General features: G+C 39.0%; 1 protein-coding gene across 1 annotated transcript in view; it reads left to right on the forward strand.

Annotated features, from left to right (window-relative positions):
- The window catches only part of TTC39C (tetratricopeptide repeat domain 39C), a gene marked incomplete at its 5' end in the record, with an annotated part of 93722 nt that overhangs the window by 50680 nt on the left and 23443 nt on the right, over positions 1–19599 (forward strand). The window contains one exon of the mRNA XM_084251922.1: positions 1182–1350. Within this exon, the coding sequence (XP_084108048.1) occupies positions 1182–1350 (169 nt within the window). The remainder of the gene's footprint in view (positions 1–1181; positions 1351–19599) is intronic.

A 19599-nucleotide genomic window follows, 5' to 3' on the forward strand; every position in this document is an offset into this window, starting at 1 on the left:
TATGGGAATGATAATTATTTAAATTGGAGAGTATGGGCAGCGGATATAACTGTCTAGAGCAAGGATTCACTCATTTCTCCTTCAGTTAACAATGATGTGATTTTTTTTCCAATCTAGTAAACATCTACCATTTGCAATATAGGTAATATTATCAGATAGTAGATGTCCTGTGCCATTATACCGCTTGTCAAAATTTTTTTAATGTTGATATCACATAAAAATGAGCTCTGTTTTTTTCTCATGTCAGCATTGGGGAATTTGGATGTTAACTCTTAATTGTTAGCTATTAAAAATCAATTTTTTATTCCAAAAATATTTGTGCTTCCCCAGATTCATTAAATTACACATTAGTTCTTGAATAATTTGACAAAAGAGATTTATAATCTGTGATATTTTGTCTGTTCATAATTTAATATTATTTCCTGAGGAAGGAATAGATTGAATTAATAATTTAAACTATTCTGATCTCCAGAAGAGAGTCACATTTATGAGCATACTAGAAGCACACATGCTTGATGTGCTGGTTGACATTTTTGTTCATTAAAGCTGACCTCACTGAATCTGTTTTATGTAGTTTAATATGGTTTTTTCCTGGAAAGGGGTGAATTTGAAGTAAGGAAAACCTATTTGTTGATTTTTTCAAATTGAGCATCCTCAAAGACTAGAGAAAGGACCCTTTATCTGGTCCTCTCGCTTCTTTTAACACAATTTAGTATATTTTGTGTCTATGGTTCCTATACTTCAATTTGCATTCTGAGGCTTATGCCATACCATTGTGGACACAGAGAGAACAACATTTTCCTTTCACCAAAAGTCATACCTTTGTTATGAAGGGATAGTAAGTGCACAAATTTGTTCATGGATGAGTGAGGTGCAGAATAGAGATTTTCATCTGTCATCTTCAGTGGCTCATCCAGGAGCCTTAGAAGAGCTCATTGTTTCCATTATCTTGTTATTTCTCAACTCATGGGAATATGCTGATTTATACATTGTGCTGAAGTTGCAGTTTTCCAAGTATTGATAAAATGAAAATGGGGAAAGATGGTCTGATTTTACCTCTTCAGAGACTGCATAGTAAACATTTGGAAGCAGAGTGTATTGGGAGAGTGCATACAGATTTTTAAAAGTAGAAATTGTTTAAGAAAAGTCTTTTGCTTATGCTTCTCTCCTTCTTCCTTTAGATTAGCTCTGCTCTGGTATCATACTGTAGTCCGCCCGTTTTTTGCCTTGGATGGCAGTGATAACAAAGCAGGCCTGGATGAAGCAAAGGAAATTCTCCTCAAAAAAGAAGCTGCTTATCCAAATTCCTCCCTCTTTATGTTTTTCAAGGGACGCATACAACGATTAGAGGTATTGTGCCTTCCCTTCTGTTATTAGATCTATGATTCTCACTTGGGAACTAATATCAAAATGAGCCCAAATGTCAGAAGGCCGAGAAACATTTTGTTCTTGTGCCTTTCATTGCATCATTGCTACAGAAGACTCTTCCAGGAACCCAGGATGTTAGTCAGTTACCTTCTGTTCAGGAGATGTGGGCGAAGCAGGGGTGAGATTCCGCTTTGGTAATGAGACAAGATTAGTGTACTCTACGCTGAGAGCACAGGAGCGTTATTAAGTCTCTTAAGTTGAAAAACAAAAAATACACATTTTTTCCTCTGGAGTTACTGATACTCTAATTCTAAATTTCACCTTGCTAACTATTACTTTATACACAACTTGAAAGTGTCAAGAATAGGATCAACTTTGAAATAGTGATTACTTTTACTTTCTGATGTGTTTCATTTGCTAGGTACTGTGGCTGGAGCGTCACACCCACCATCCCATTTAATTCTCAGAAAAACCCTATGACATAGAAAACCAGGGAACCTAAGGGCTCACCCTGTGAGTGGGGCAGGCTGTCTCATTTCAGAAACAGAACATGACCTTGGCCTTTGGAGGGGACTCTGCTCCTCCTTTGCACTTTGTGTGTGTGTGTGTGTGCATGCTTGCATGAGTGCGCACACATGCTTGATGGCATGAGGGTTTGGACAAAAATGACACAAATCATACTGGTGAAAAAAGGTGACTGTTATGCTTGGTGCACCACCCATATTCTCACAGACAGATGTTTGGAAATCACTGTAAGGTTTTTACCACCCCATGTAAAGCTAGAAAATAGCCCCAGCAGCCTCCATGAGTAATGGTTTCGAAGACTGCCTTAGAATGCTTTCATGAGAATTGAGGGATTTGCTTATACTTTTTGGTTGGGAATGGAGTATATATTACATCCGAAATAAGTCCTTTTTCTTCATGAAGTGCCTTCTTAAACCTAGGAGCAACCCCTCACCTTTATATATGATAGTTGGAGATTACACGAATCATTTATCATTACAACACAGTACAGAAAGCTCATCCAATTTGAATTATTCAAACCCATATCAGAGTTATTTTTCTTTTCGTTATCTTGAAACTCTTTGGGTTTGCCTTCAAGCTCATGAGGCTTTAGTTGTATTTCTCTTTTTTTTCTTTTGCTCTCACAAAAAGAGCATTCTCATCAATCTCTTGGGCAATCCAGACTATTATATTCTCTTTCTTTCAAACTCAGGGTCATGGTCTTACAGGTCGGGAAGGATGTTCAGACTGTTCAATTTTCTTTACTCCCTTGGGTTTGTGCAGGAGGAGAAAACACTGTAAAGGGAAAATTTGAATTGACTGAGCCTTTTTACTTCAGTGATCACCTCTGAAATGAGAGGTGGGTGCAGGGCAATAGCTTTCCTAGATGGAAATTTCTTAAAGGGCAGCATTATACCTGTTCAGCATGATGCTGCTATGCAGTGTGCCACAGACAATCGCTGACAGGGGTGAGACCCTGGAGTTCACACTTAGTTGCTACACAGCAAGACAGCTCCAAGTCGCTAGACTTTAATTAGATTTTATCCCTTAATTCCACTGATCCTTGAATATACTAAATCAGGTTTTAAAAAGAAATGTAAAAGTCAGGATTTATATTTTATTTAGCTTGCCATTTTACTTTTTCATTTTAAAACAAATATGCTTAACTTTTAGCTAAACCAGTAACTTCTTTGCAAAAACTTGACATGGTTTTAGTGTGTGCCATAATTCATTCCTGTTCTGCACTGGGGGAATGCTAAGAGTCAGCATTCCTTGTTGAAGTGGTTCGAGAAAGTGTTCTATTTTAGGTGTTTGGGGAGGTACATAGTTACCATTGTAGCCCTTAGCAGGAGCCCTGTCTCTTTTGGGGTAGATATATGTTATCTAAGTGTAGTAGATGCTAGAACTCCGTCACCATGAAGCATCTTGCTTTCCCATTGATAATTTTATTTGGTTTTGATTAAAAAAAAAATTGAGGCATCCATTACTACTCTTGCGTACTATGCTGTAGCCTGAGGGCCAAGCAAAATGTGACTTTGCTGTTTGGCCCTTGCCAAAAGTCCAGAGGATGGAAGGATTTTAGGGCTAACTTGATAATATTATTGCTATTACCCTCCAGGGGCACAGGTGCTAGCACTTCATTAATATTCCCAGATAACTACTTAGGAAGCTGTTAGCAATGGTGGCCTTCATTTGCAGTGGAGGACTCTGTCCAGAGACCGTTGTGTGCTCTCACCACAGGCTTTTTCTAAGGCCTCTAAGGTCCCAACTCAGCTATGAAAACACACATGGCTCAGCTGATAAATTTGCAAAGAATGTTGCTCTTCAGTGAGCATTTAGGTTAGAGACGAAGGTCTCTTGAGATCTCTTTATCAACACTCACAGAACATGATTCGGGGACTTTAATTTAACGAGTGCTATATGGCACTGACTTAGTTTCTTCAGTGACTTAGAATCTGCAAAATCCTTTGAATAGCTGCTTTTGTGGAAGTTTCCTGTCATGCGCAGTGACCAGCTCAGTATGTACTGATCAGCTTTCATTTCCCTAAATGCATTATGTACACATCTGTGCTCTTCCACTTTTGACTTCTTTAACAACTTCTTACATTATTGGAACTGTTTGGAATCCACAGAGGAAGATGGTCTTTCCATCCCTTGTCTGCAGCTTGTTGCTAACCATTGCTGTAGTGGCTTCATTATAGTTTTCTTAAGGCCTAACTTGCCATAGCAATGGAGGACAGGCCTGGTGGTCCCTGGGGTACCACTGCACCTCAGCAGGGTGTGCCTCTTTGTTCTTTAGGGCTGCTGAAGCACACAAGTCTCTGCCTGACTGCAGGGCAAATTCTTTCTTTACTGCCTTTGCTTCTCCCCACTACTCATCTGTGGTGCCCCACCTCCACATTCTCACCCTCTGTGCTGCTCTTAATTACCTCTTCGTTGACTTCTCCCATGTACTTTTCATGCTGCTGTGAGGAATAAATGAATGTAGAAAGGACATAGCCTGGGAGAAACATTGAGCAGTAGTGTGATGGTTGTTGTTACTCTTACTGAGTACTGAAGCCTGGGAAGTAAGACTGGCGTATGTTCTCTCTGAGAAGAAAGAACTTGTTTTGGTGTTGAAAACTGTCATCAGTAAGCCTGGCCCCGTGGTTAGCAAAATGAGTGTGTGCACAACTCGGGGGGCTCTTGGTACTGAACACCACCCATGTTTATGTCTCCCTAAATCTCCATAATGCAGAAAACGACTAGGAAGTTGACCCGTGGTATATATAATAATCTCAATTTTAAAATTTGAATTGATATTTATAATTTTGAATTTTTATGTATTTTATTAATTTTCACTCAGTGAAATCAATGGTAGTGATGTGTTCATTAGCAGACAAGTGATTAATGAATATTTTCTTGATTATTTTTAAATTCTTGGGCTGTATCTACATTTTAAGAAGCTATTTTTATTCCTCTGCATTTCTCTTTTGTTTCCCCAAACAATATAAATTTTCAGTTTCTCTCTTTACTTATAATCTTCTAAACTGAGTATATGGCTTTATATGTATATATACTTTCATACACACACTATTTAATAATGGAACTTATTTTGACAGTCTTATCTCTAAATGCTCAAATATTTGAATCAGTGAAAGTTAATAACATATTCTGTGAAGTTGCTATTATACAGGTGTTTCAAGAATGTTTATTTGGAAACTGTCTTCTGAGCTTGGACCCATACTTTGACTATTCTGCCTTCTAGAGTTTTTAAACTTTAGGTTTGGCTTTTGAGAACAGGCACAAACCTGGCCCTCACTGTGTATTTGTTAAATGAGTAGTTGAGTCTACAGGCAGTTAATCTATTGATGAATATGAGTGATGTTATTTACTTACTAGGAAAGGAAGTTGGTTGTCAAGGATTTTTGACTTTTCTTATTTGTCACCCAAACTTGTTTCTGATGCCTGTTCTGAAGAAGATGCAAAATAGACTGATGATTGGAATAAAAGCAGGACCTCCTAAGGAGGGTGTAATCAGTTACTTAAATCCTGATGTATTGACCAAAGAAGTGTGACTTTAAAGAAATAGGTTAAATTTAAATGAATTAAAAAGAGATTAGATTTAAATGAAGTTGGTGCTCTTTGCTGGGAGTACAGAGATGGGGTGACATGAGCCAACCTGTACCCCACAAATGTAGACACTTCCCTAATAATACCTCTCAGACACTTAAAGCCATTATAGTTCTGATTCCTGAAGACAAAATGGCAAGTTTGAGCAAGGCGTGAAGGCCACACTGAGGATGTTATTATAAACTTCACTCTGTGTGTGTGTGTGTGTGTATACCCTTATCATGTCATCTTTCTGTTACTTGAAGAGCTGCCTTCTTTCTGAAAAACACAGTCTGCTCACTGCAGTTTGCTCCTCTGTCTCCCGCCCCTTCCTGCTGAGAAAAAGGTACAGATAAGATGTGGTTTCCCTGCCCCCTAAGCTGCGCTGCAGGGGCCGCTTTGATGGCCGCCCTTCACTAGGTGTGTGCTCCTGAGGGTCAGGCGCTCAGCTTTATTTTCTGTTACCTACAAGGTTCTGAGGGAAAGGTCTTCACACCTACCCCAGCGTGTGTTCTCTCTTCTTTCCACCCATTTTTCAGGCTCCCTCTCTTCACCAGAGATACCTTTTTCAAACTGGCTGCAGTGCTTTCTGTCTGTACTTTTATTTAAAAACAAAATTACATTTTTTTGGTCGGTGCTTCCTAGAATAAGTGGGAGGTCAGTGTTGCTTTGTAGACCTTCAGTTCATAGTTGTGACAGAGATGGAAACCATGGAGGTGATCCCTTTGGTGATTAATGTATCAGATGAGAAGAGACTGGAGGCCTGGGGGTTCATAGAGAGTGGGGTCAGGCAAATGTGCCAATGTCAGAGGAGGCCGGAGCCCTATTCTCGCCTCTGGGGTATATTGACGTTTGCAGAGCTGTTTGGTAGCAGTGATTCTTTGTATCTGTTGATGAGCAGGCCTGCGCCTGTGTCTGAGCAGTCTGCCTTGTCAGCATGATGTCATGCTGTTATTTATAGAATCAGGAAAAAGGCAATGCAGGAAGAGAAATAATTCCCTGAAGTTCTATTAATTGTAGTCCTCTCTTCCTCCATCCTACCTGGCTCTCTTTATTACTCCAGGCACCAAACAATAGGGTTGCCATTTATTCTAGAAGTACATAAAATGAGAGATTGATTTAATCTGGCATAATAGGAAGGATGGAAGATGTATTTGTCTTCACTTCCACGTGATATAAATCCATATCATGTGGTTTAATGACTCCATTCACTGAAATGAGAAGATGGTAGGCACCCAGATTGCTAGAAAATAAATACACTTACTGTATTTTCATTCCCACCAGGAATGAAAAGCAAGTAGAAGGTTAATATTGTTCTCTTTCCCTAAATGTGCCTAAGAGGATGAGCTTGCCCTTGCCTGTGTTAGCCTTCGTCCTAAGGGGAGGGGTCATAGGCATTATCTGTTGGTAGGTGTCCTTGATAGCAACATGGCTAAGCCTATTCTGCTGCTCAGCACATTAATGTTGAATCACATGGAAGTAAGTGGGCTGTCACAACTTGTCTTTCCACGTGCCACGGGTGACAGGGAGGGCCTCTCATTTGAAAGCACATACTAGTTTAAGATATTAAGTAATAACTTTGTAGGAATAACCCAGTGATATTTACATTCCAATCTGTTTTACTTCAGACTGTCTTGTGATCTTTAATACATATACATATAACTTTTTGCAGTTTTGTTTGCAAATCTAATACATGTTTTAACACTTTTTTTAAAATAACTACTACATAGACTACTTAGATTTCCATTGTGCTAATACACTGATATTTCCTTATCACTGGGAAATTGTTGTTGGGATATTTGACTATTGTTGTTTCCTTGTTATTTCCCAGTATTTCTCTGTGATAGTAAGTACTGCTGTAAATATCATAGCATATTTTTCCTCTTGTTTTCTTGAGTTTTTTCCTGGGGCTGTGGTTCCACTGGGATCATTATCAGGATCTGAGTAAGAAGAGCTTCATAGCTCTTCTTAAATAGTGAGAGAATATACTCAAAAAATAGTGGGGCAAAATATTATCATTATTGTGTTCCTGGTATCAGCAGCAGTGTCGCCACATGGTTATCTTTTTATTTCTATGATGGTGTGAATTATAAAGCAGTTTTAAAGATAGTTCTTAAAATCTTACTGATAAGGCATCCTATCTTCATATATAAGACTCAGTCTTAAGCTGGCAACACTACATTAGTTGCAGCCCCTATCAAAATTGCAGCTTGCCTTTTTTGCAGAAATTGATAAGCTGATACTATAGTTCAGAAACCCAGAATTGTCAGAACAATTTTGAATATGAAGAATAAAGTTAAAAGACAGCTTCCTAATCTGAAAATTTACCACGAAGTAATCAATTCAGTGTGGTGCTGACATAAGGATAGACATATGGATCAAAGAAAGTCAAGAAATAAATCCTTGCATTTATGATCAATTGACTTTTGCCAAAAGTACTAAGATAAATTAATGGGCAAAGAATAGTCTTTTCAACAAATGGTCCTGGGACAACCAGATGTCCACATGCAAAAGAATGAAATTCAACCCTTGCCTCACCATACACAAGAATGAGCTCAGAATGCATCAGAAACCTAAATGTAGGAAGTTAAAACTAAAATCCCTTGAGTAGGCAAGGCTGTCTTAGGCCTGACCTCAAAAGCACAGTGACAAAACATAAATATGGAAATTAAACTATATCAAAATTAAATACTTGTGTGCTGCAAAGGATACCATCAAGAAGGTGAAAAAAAGTGAAAAGATAACCTACTGAATTGAAGAAAATATGTCCAAGTTCTAGATCTGGTAAGACATTTGTGTCTAAAATATGTGAAGAACTGTCACAACTCCGTTTTTAAAAGGCATATTAAAATATTTAAAAATCAAGCATGGAACTAAGAAAATTTTCCAAAGAAGAAACGCAAGTGACAAAGAACACGAAAAGTTGCCCAACATCGTAATTCATTGTGAAGAAATGCAAATGGAAACTAAGTGAGATACTGCTTCACATCTACCAGGGAAGCGACAGTCAAAAGACAGCCGATAGCAAGTGTTGGCAAGCGTGTGCAGAAATTGGAACCCTTGTTCTTTGCTGGTGAGAATGAAAATTGTACAGCCACTTTGGAAAACAGTTTGGCAATTCCTCAAAATTTTAAATACAGATTTATCATATGACACAGCAGTTCTACTCTTAGGAATATATCCAAGAGAAAAGAAAACATATCCATATGAACCATAGTAACAACGTAGTAGAAACAATGCAAATGTCCATCATTGATCCACTTATCAAATGGATAAATAAAATGTGATATGTCCATACAGTGGCATAATATATTCAGTAATTAAAAAAATGAAGTCCTAATATATCCTACTCTTTGGAAAAACCTTGAAATCTTTCTGCTAAGTGAAAATAGCCAGTCCAAAAAAGATCATATACTGTTTCATCCCATTCCTATGAAATCTCCAGAAAAGGCAGATCTGTGAAGGCAGATATGAAGGCAGATAATAGATAATTGCTTACTTGAATGTGGGGATGGATGAGGGATAGTGTGTAGTACAGGGTTTCTTTTTAGGATGATGAAGGTATTATATAAACTGAGATTATTGTTATGGTTATACAGCTGTGCAAATACATTAAATGCTACTGAAATGTACATTGTACAGTATACTTTGTAGGTGAATTTTATGGTATCTGAATTACATCTTAATGAAAATGTTTAAAAAGAAGTATTACTGAGATTATGTGTTTTCTTTTTTTTTTTTTTTAAAGATTTATCTATTTATGCATACAAGATCTGGGGTACAGGCCCGAGGTGTCGGGGGTGAGAGGATTCACCAGAGACAGAGTGGGGAACAGAACAGGCAGATTGACCGAAGTACACTGCTTAGGGGAGCAGTGGGCGAGTCAGGAGAGGTCTGCTGCGCCATGTGGGTAGCTCCCTGGCCGGGGATTGAACTCGTGCTGCAGAGGCTGCAGACAGCTTTATAGGTTGCATCTTAACTCCTTCTGCCACCAGGAATGCCCCAAGATTATGTGTTTTCTTTTTTTTTTTAAAAAAAAAAAAAGGATTTGAAGATTTATTTATTTATTTATACAAGCACTGGGTACAGTCAGAAGCGCGGGAGGGTGAGAGAATTCACCAGAGCCAGAGCGGGGAGCAGAGCAGGCAGAAGGACCGAAGTACACTGCTGAGGGGAGCAGCGGGCGGCAGGAGAGGTCTGCGCGCCATGTGGGACCCTCCTCCGGTGGCCGGGGAGCAGCCGGGGATCGAACTGGCGTTGCAGAGGCTGCGGGCAGCTTCGCAACCCAGCGCTCAACTGCTGTGCCACCGGGGAGGCCCAAGATTATGTGTTTTCTTTATGACTGCAAACTCTCTTTCTTTGGATACAAACTTCTTGTTCTAAACAAGTTTTGACTTTTGAGTAAGAAATATTTTTCTTATATATTTGCCCAAACTCTAAATTTATACTGAAATCATTAGCAATGTTTTTATTTCCCTTGTATTGCTTTCATTTTGAGAATTAGCATTAGAACATTCAAACTTACACTTATTTTTTTATTGCAGTAGACTTCATTTCTTCAAAAATAAAATTTATCTTCTCTCTAAACTAGGACGTTATAGTCTCTTCTGTTTTCTTCTACATTGTAAACTTGATAGTTTAAATACTGTCTTAATACATTTTTATACTTTTTTTATGTGTGTGCTGTAAGCGTGGTTTAATTCTGAAGCCTCAGGAACATTAATAGGCTTGATTCAAGGGGGTTTCTATTCCCCATATTGAATTAAATCCAAGAAATATATGGAATCTCTTTGAAATGTCTATACTTTTTATACAACTGTTTTAAAATTAGTGTTACATAGCTTCCTTAATTTTGATTTTGTCTTAAATATAATTTTATAATGTCTTAAATATAACAAATTGCATTGCTATTGCTTTTAAAAATATGTATTTAGTCTTTTTTATTCACTTGATTTGTCACTTATATTTAACTATCAGTTCCATCAGATTCTGTATATTATAGGGAAATTTTAATTCATATTATGTCAATAATAGTTCTTATTCATCACTGAGTATATAACTCTTTATTTTTCCCATTATACTTTATACTTTTTTTTGCTTACATCTGTCCTGTGTAAATAAGGGCTCAGATATGATAAATACGTGCACTATATGTAGTTATTTTCATATTAAAGAATTCTGACCCTCTTTCTCGATCTGATTTTTTTCTAGTTTATATCACAGCTTTCATTTGCTAATAAGTCATGTAAAATGATATATAAATCATTAGCAGATATCTGCATTTTAAAAATATGGATATAAATGTAAGTATTAAGGTAGCTTAGTCTTATTGGGCTTTAGAACTCTGATTTTTTTTTTTAATTGTTGGCTAATAGAATACTTTTTTACCTGTGGAAAAGCAAGTTCCTAAAGTAATTAAACAATTAAACATTTGAAAACATTTTTCTGTAACATTGGTATTAAATACGCTTTTAAAATCAGTTCCAGGGCCTCCCTGGCGGCACAGGCGGTTGATCGCCGCACTGTGAAGCTGTCCGCAGCCTCTGCAGCACAGGTTCAATCCCAGCCGGCCAGCGAGAATCCCACATAGGGCCGCAGACCTCTCCTGTCTTGCCCGCTGCTCCCCTCAGTAGTGTATTTCGTCAGTCTTCCTGTTCTGTTCCCCACTCTGTCTCTGGTGAATCCTGTCACCCTCCTGCCCATCTGGCCTGTACCCTGGTTTGTGTATAAATAAATAAATCTTTAAAAAATAAAAAAAAAATAAAATCAGTTTCCTTACTCATTTCTTTAATAATGTCTTAATATATTTACTTATTATATCCATTTTGGTTTTTTATTTTACTTTTTCTGTTTCCACATATTACATTTTAAACATTTCAGTGAATACTCTTCCAGATATATAAAAATGCAGTTTTTTTAATATGTGGTATTTTATTATTTATATTTTATAAATTTATATTTCCTTAATTTATTATCAGAATTTTGGATTATCATGTTGGCCTTTACAGAGAGATAGATTATTTTATCATTTTTTACTTTTCTTTATAGGTTTTTAATTTTTTATTTTATTAATATTATAACATTTTTGTCTTATTAGAATAATGACATGTTTGCTTTCTGGTTTAGGTATTTGATTGTGTTCCTTGAAATTACCTTGCATTTCATTATTTTCTTTGGGGGCTGTGCTGTCACTAGGTACATATTTGGTCTTTGTTCCCAGTTCCAGGCACATAGAGCTCTTGAAATTTTCTGAGTGATAGAGGTGGTAGGCGTGTCTTTTGTGACTTGTAAGGGGCACCTCTCAACCTTCCTGAGTTTATATTGAGATGTGGTGACTGGTGGCTTCTCTGCAGCCTCAGGACGGGGCCTGGTTTCCAGAAGAACCGACCCTGTCATCAGAGAATTGTACTTTCCATCCTACTGCCCTCAGTTCTGGGAAAGGTAAAGAGCTAGAGATGGAGTTCAGTTTCTAATCAATCCTGCATAATTGAACTTCCATGAACACCCCGAACAATGGGATTCAGAGAGTTTAATGAATGTACCTAAGTGCCAGGAATGGTGATGCACCCCAAACTCCAAAGAAGCAGAGCACTCTGAGCTTGGGACCTTGCCGGACCTCATCTTGTGTACCCCCCTCATCTTCATTTCTATCCTTTGAAATAGCTGGCAGTACTAAGTAGTTTCTTTGAGTTTTGTGAGCCATTGTAGCTAATTATCACATTTGAGAAGTGGGTCATAGAAACCCCTTATTTGTCTCCTTATCAGACTCGAGTGTGGGTATGTGGGGAGTCACTGCTGGTTATTGGCATCTGAAAAGGGAGCCAGTCTAGTAAGACCCACACCCTAATCTGCTTGGGACTGCACTAATTCCAAGTAGTTAGTATCAGTGTTGAATGAAATTGTCAGGTACCCATTGGTTTCTGCAAAGAACTGGTGAATTTGTTGGCATAGGAAAATCCCACATTCACAGTCAGAAGTGTGTTGAGTAGAAGAAATAGTTTTCCTTTAGGTAACCTAAAGGTTTAGTGTTATCAAACACTCTTTTGTTATTGTGATTCATCTCATTTATATAATTTGGTAAATTATGTGGTGAGGGCCACTTTGTGTGGTCCCCTTGTTTGAGTCTATGTGACCCTCATGCTCTGCCTGGCAAAAGCCCATACCTGAGAGCAGCACCAGAGACGACTGCCAGACTGAGTCCTGGCTCCTCTCCTCTATTGAGTGGCCTTAGATAAGACCCTACATTTCCTTAAACCCTACATTCCTCCTCAGTGAACTGGGGACTCTGGTGGCTGAGGGCATGGCTGTATTGTTAGGATTTAGTGAAATGTAATCTGGGGGGCGGGTGCTGCTCAGCACCTGAGTGCTGGTTGTTGTTGGCTGTGACATTGGCACACCCATGGCAGATGCAGAGCTGTGACTCCATTGGTAACAGTGGCAGACCTTCTATACTGGGGGGAGGCATGGAGAGCAGAACTACAGGACAGGCAGGCATGTAAGCAAATGGAGTTGTGGCCAGGCTTTGAGAAACCTAAAACAGATGTATTGGAATATAAAACATGGTGTGGCTCTTCTCTGGGGCAACCCTCACAGCTAGGAAAGATGACCCAGAGGTGCTGGTGGAGGTGTTTGGACTGGTTCTTGAACAGTCAGTAGGAGTTTTCAGGTAGAGGTGAAAGCATGGGAGAGATGAGCCTGCATACAAGTGTAGGTGCGAGAAGAGATGTGGGGGAGACCCAAGGGACTGGAGCATTCAGTGGAGAGAGGCAGGTGGAACAGGGTGATCTGAGAAGCTGCAAATCATTGGGTTTGATTTATCAGTCCAAATCTCCCTTCTCACAGGAGTTCTTGTTCATACTTGATAGTATATGTGTCACACGAATATTGTTTTTCTTTGCCCTTCAGGGTTACAGTTATTGCTTCCATTTCTATAGACATATTTGGGGTAGGTTTCTCCTTAATAGCAAGTCAAAAAAATATCACAATATTGTACTTGTTTTTCTTATAGTTTAAGCCTGGTGTTTACACATCCATGCAGTCAGTGTTCTTGTTGCTAAGTGTCTGGAGGACCCCCACTCACTGTGGGATACAGAGTCTAGCTTTAGGATACAGTTTTTCTAACCTTTACCTACCCATTGTTCAGAATTCTTCTGAACCTTCATATTTTCTCATAGTATCATGTTGACCTTTTCTGTTAATTTTTCTTTATGATCTGGACACTTAATGTTTGAACTTAAGTTGTAATGTGTTACACGGATGTAAGAAACACACTGATTTCTTATATACATCTGTGTTTCTGTTAAGTAGTCTTTGTTTCTCTGTGGTTTCCTGTAGAGAACTTGCTAGCTCTGAGGATGTGTTGTCAACATTGCTTCAGAGCTTCAGTTTTAGATGTATAGCATTGTAGAAGGAGCTCAGGTCTTAAAGTCTGGAGATCTGGTTTTGGCTCTGTCATCAGTAAGAACACATTCTACTTCCAAAAGATTGTTTGCACATCAAACAATTGGAGAAAGCTATGAGACCTTGGTCAAAGCTGTTGACCTTCTCCAGCACATTAGGTCTTTGCCTGAAAAATTAGGAGGTTAGAATAAATGTTTTCTCTAGCATCTTCCCTGCAGCACTGACTTGATGGACTAATAGCCCATGTTCCATGAAAAAGAGGGTCCATATCAGGTTCATTGGGATATCCTGGTGCATCTCAGAGACTTAGTTTTGCATCATGAGAGAGTATGCAGGTCTGTTATATTTATACGTTTTCTTGACCTTAAAAGTTCTTTTTCACATGGGAGCCTGTGAGACTAGTGAGGTTCACTAAAACATCTGTTGAGAAACATTAAACTACATACTTTTATGTATAGAAGAACTGGGATGTAGGCCAGGGATGTGGGGGGAGGGTTAAGGCTTCACCGGAGACAGAGTGGGGCTCAGGACAGGTGGATTTACTGAAGTACGCTACAAGGGCAGCAGTGGGTGAGACAGGAAAGGCCTGCTGTGCCATTTGTGGGTTGGCTCCCTGGTCAGGGATTGAACTCATAAGTCAGGCCATAACAGTGATAGCGCTGAAGTTTAACTCTCACGCCACCAGGGAGACTCTAAACTACAAAATTTTAGAGATTTTCTCTCACTTTCAAGTTTTATGGTTCTGTGAATATATTAAAAATCACTTAATTGTCACTTTAAAAGGATACATTTGTGACATGGTAAATAGATAAATGTATTTCAACAAAACTTAGAAATTTTTGTTATTTTTTTTACTCTTCAAAATGTTCACAACTTTACTTTAACTCCTCTGGGAAAAGAATCCATATAGTATTTTGGCCACTGACGTCATTTTCAGGGCACACCTGAAAATGTTTCAGGAAAACCCATCAAAGACACTTTGCTGATGATGGCTTTTCTTTACCTCTTGTCATTCACGTCTGTTGCATGTTAGACCTTTCCTATCTGTCTTCTAGAGTTTTCTACCTTAAATTGCTGACGTCTTTTGTGTGGTATGACTTTTTTATAAGTTAGTCTATTTTGTGTTTCTCTTGGCTTGTTTTTCCAGGTTAATTATATGCTTTATCTTTATCACTGTTATTTTTATAAGTCTTTGATAGCATCTTTAAAATGAGCTCACTTGTTTTAAATGTAATGCCATTTTCTTATAAATTCCTTTCATGTACTTTTCAAAGTCAGTGTGGGGCTTCAGTCAGGGCTGTTCTTGTTTAGACAGACTTGTTTCTGGCTTGTAAATCCAAGCAGAAAGCACTGTCCATTATATATTTTGTCAGTCATACACATAACAGATGAGAGACCAAGGGAATCTTGTAACTGGCATATTATTCTGTTTTCCAGCCATTAGTGATAGATTCTGTTACATAACTCATTTTTCAAAGGGATTGCTGTCCTTTATGTGGATGGGGCTGAAAAAATAACTGCTATATTCCATTATTTGTACTTAATCAGGGATTTTGTTGCCTATGATGTAGAACACAGGGCGGGGGAGAGGTTCTAAGAGAAATTGAAAAAGCACTACCCCACTAGAAATTTATATTCTAATTATGAAGATAGCAATGTGAATTGAATTTAATTCATTTTAATTAAGGCTAAGATTAGCAATGTGTGAACAAGGTTATTGCACAAGGCAATGAGCAAAAAGTGCCAGATGAATGGGTGGGGATGACTGGGAAGTGGAGGCGGAGAGGTGTGCCCCAGGGGAAGAGGCAGGCTGTACAATGTTGTGGCATATTTCAGCAGTTCTGCCTTTGACAACTGTGTGACCTTCAGCAGAACACACAGATTGTCCTGTTGATCCATGGAAAGTGTTCTCTATCTTCCAGGCACCTGGTTCCAAGCACCACACATGTTAGCTCTTAAGATGATGCTGTGACACTAGCGTGAAGCTTACAAGACAGCAATCTTAAACATCTTGGCATCAGAATATGCCTTCAACTATGTTTTTATTTCTAAATAATGCACAATCACTTGGGAACAAAGTAAAACACAAAAGTACATCAAGGGGCAGATAAAAATTTCGCATTCCAGAAATGACTACTCTACCTTTTGCTGAATACCAAAACATTGACTATAATTGTCAGGTGGACATCTATGTCTTCTAAATAGTCATCCATAAAAGGTTCTGGAGGAATTCTTTTTTTTTTTTTTTTTTTTTTAAGATTTTTTGGGATCCTCACATTTCTTTCTTTTCTTTTTTTTTTTTTGACTTTATTTATTCATTTATACAAGCACTGGGTACAGTCAGAGGTGTGGGAGGGTGAGAGAATTCACCAGAGCCAGAGCGGGGAGTAGAGCAGGCAAAGTGATGAAGTACACTGCTCAGGGGAGCAGCGGGCAGCAGGAGAGGTCTGCCCACAATGTGGGACCCTTGCCCATCGGCTGGGAATTGAACCGGCGCTGCAGAGGCTACAGGCAGCTTCGCAACCCAGTGCTCAACCGCTGCGCCACCGGGGAGGCCCTCTGGAGGAATTCTTATGTCAGACCATAAAGGACAAGTGGAGATTCACAAAACATCCCTATGGAATAAAATCTATAATTTAGTCAACTGTAGTTTGTGTGTGTAATCAGAAAAAAAAAAAGGTATTCATTATAATCCAGTTTTTAGGAATCAATCGAAATACTGTGCTGTATTTCCTAAGAAATACACTTGAAGGTCAACATCATCTTACATCGACAGACTTTGCTGAATCCTTTTCATATCTCCTGTTGTTCACATTGGATAATCTCTTTCGTACATATAGGGACTTTATTAATTGGGAAACTTCCAAGGCCTCTTTTATATCCATTACACTTGCTCAACATTTTCATTTAAAATACGTATTTCTCATCAACCATATTTCTAAGGGGATTATTTCCTCCTTGTTCCTCTGTTCAATGTTTTTCATTTCCTCTCCTTGACTTCAGGGATCTATTATTATTATTATTAATACTATTATTATTGTTGTTGTTACTATTATTATTAAAGTAGCATTGGCTTAAATACTGTACGTGATCCAGAGGTATTAGGGTCACATCTCTTCAGTTGTGTGTTGCCACAGCATCCTACCAAGCAGGCATCCATAGTCCACTGGAACTTTTAAGCTCCTAGCTTTCTGACGTTCCTGCCAATTCATTGGGTACTCCTCCTCCATCTTGTGCTGCTTCCTACTCATCTGCCCAATCTCTGTCTGCTGGAATACCTCAGGTCTTGAACTTTTTTCATTACTACCTTTGCTAAGTTCTTGAGAGATCTCATTCAGCATCATGATGTGTCCTATGTCCCAGTGTCCCCCAAATTTGTTCCCTAGTAAGAGTTCCCTCTCAAATTCTAGCCTCCTACTCACCATCTCCAGTAGACAGTTCACCCAAGCTCCTTTCTTGTCCCCAGAGCTACCCTCCCTGAAGCTCCCTGCATCTTGCTTACTGGTAATTGTTCTTCCTGTGTGAAAAATCTTGGGATCATCCTTGATTTTTCTTTCACCCATGTCTCACATCCAGAGCAGTGGTAAATCTTGTTGATTTAACTCTTTTAAAATATATCTAGAATCAGACCCCCCTCTTTTCACCCTTCTGGCCCCTTTCCCTGCTCCCAGCCGCCATTGTTTTTCTTCTTGTTGTTGTGGTAGTCTCCTGGCACCCTGCTTTTGCTCTTCCTGACCTAGAATCAGCTGTCATCATTGCCATAGTGATTGTGGTAAAATTTAAGTCACATCTTGTGATGTCTCTCTGTAAAAATCCTTAAATGGCTTTGCCCTTCTCACTCAGCATTCAAGGTCCTATGAGCACTAGCTCCTGCATCCTCTGTTGCCTCATCATCCAGCCCTTGGTGCCCTCCCCATCCTGTGCCTGCTTCACATGCCTCTTCCATTCTCAAACACACAGGGCACACTTTGCCTCAGGACCTTGCCACCTTCTGGGTCCTTGCTTAAAATGTTTTTTTACATCTGATATCTGCTCACCCACTCCTTTACCTCCTCCAACTTTGTTCAGGGTTACCTTCTCAGGGAAAATCCTCTGTGGCCATGATGAGGAACGTGTCAGCCTTATTCTCACTGTTGGCCTCTGTATCCTCTTTGCTACCACCAACCACATGTCTGCCCAGATCTAATCCTCACTGGACACACAGCATAATGTGTTTCCTTAATTGCTTATGGTCTGTTTCTCTGCATATGATGGGACACACGCTTTACAAGGCAAGGACTTTGTGTGGGTCATCATCTCAAATTTAGGTGCTTTTTGTGTATTTCAGTCTCATAATTAGTAATGGTGAAGATTACTCACCAGTTGCCTTCTGAATATTAGCTATCTCTGGACTCTTTCATTCTTATTGCACACACAAATTCTACTTGCTAAGTACTTAATGTATTTTTAACACATCTCATGAATTCTGCCTCAGTCTAACAAACTGTTTGCAAACTAACTGGTTTGTTTTGTCAACTAGTTGTTTAAAACATTTTGAAAGAATGTGACTGTGTTTTACAAATTCTTATATCAAACAGAAATGAAAAGTGGGACAGCTCCCCACCCTACCAGCTGAGCCTTCAGGAACTACTGTTCTTTGATTTGCAGCCACACTGGCGTTTCACCCCGCAGAATGAAGTGATGCCAGCATTATTAAGCTTTGAGCTGAGACCACTTCCAGACTTGGAAGTGGCACAAAAGGAAAAGGCTTGGTTGGGAAGTGGTATCTTGTGTCACAGATTCAAGGAAGTTGGGAACTTGATGTCCCTTTGACACAATATTCTGAGCCAGGCCCTCAAAAGATCTTGTCCTTGTGTCCATTTCCACTTTTTTGCAGCTCTAGGAAGCAGAACCTTGTGCCTGTAGCTGAATGTAATGAATCCTCTTGGCTTATATTGCTAGCAGAAATCTTTGTGTAGAATAGAATGTAACAGTAATCGACCCTGGTCTTACTCTGCTCACTCTGAAAATTGTTTTGTGTGTGTTTTCATTTTTGGACTTTGAGATCTTTAACTTTCCATTTCTTTCTGATTAAACTTTGTTATAATGGGTCTCAAACTTCTGTGATAGGTTTTTGGGCAAATCATTTTTGATTAAAAAGTAATGATTTTAAAAACTAATAACAAACTGCCTCACAGAAAAAACCCTAGTGATCCACAAAAGATTCTCCTTTTACAATGCATCATTTTCATTAGTCATCCTTTTCCTATTAAGCTTGACCGGACAATTGAGAGGAATGCTTCTGAGTACAGCCCATCATTTATTAAGACTGGGGTGGCAGGTACTGGGTATATTCATTTAGCTTCTGGGCTTTATGGGCAGGCTTGGTAATTTGCCCAGCTCCAGCTGCCTTCATGTCCGCTGCTTTGATGATGCCCACAGCAGCTGTCTGTCTCATGTCACAAACAGCAAACAAAAGCTTTACCTTCTAAAGGACTTGAAAAGTATTAAGGGGGGTGGAGGGGATATAAGATTAACATTTTTAAAGTTGGGTGAAAATGTTGCTGATTGCCAGGCCACTCTTCCTGTTACATGTTTCATGTTTGTAAATCATGTTTTTAAAACTTTGTAAGTTTCAGGAGTGCATGTCACGCTCCACAAATGCATGTACCACACTCAACCATCAAAAAAGTCTCATTACCATCCCACACCATCCAGTTGACCAATCTACCTGCTCCTCCCACCCTTCACCCTCCT

Source organism: Talpa europaea (assembly GCF_964194135.1).
Source record: "Talpa europaea genome assembly, chromosome: 13".
Classification (NCBI taxonomy): domain Eukaryota; kingdom Metazoa; phylum Chordata; class Mammalia; order Eulipotyphla; family Talpidae; genus Talpa; species Talpa europaea.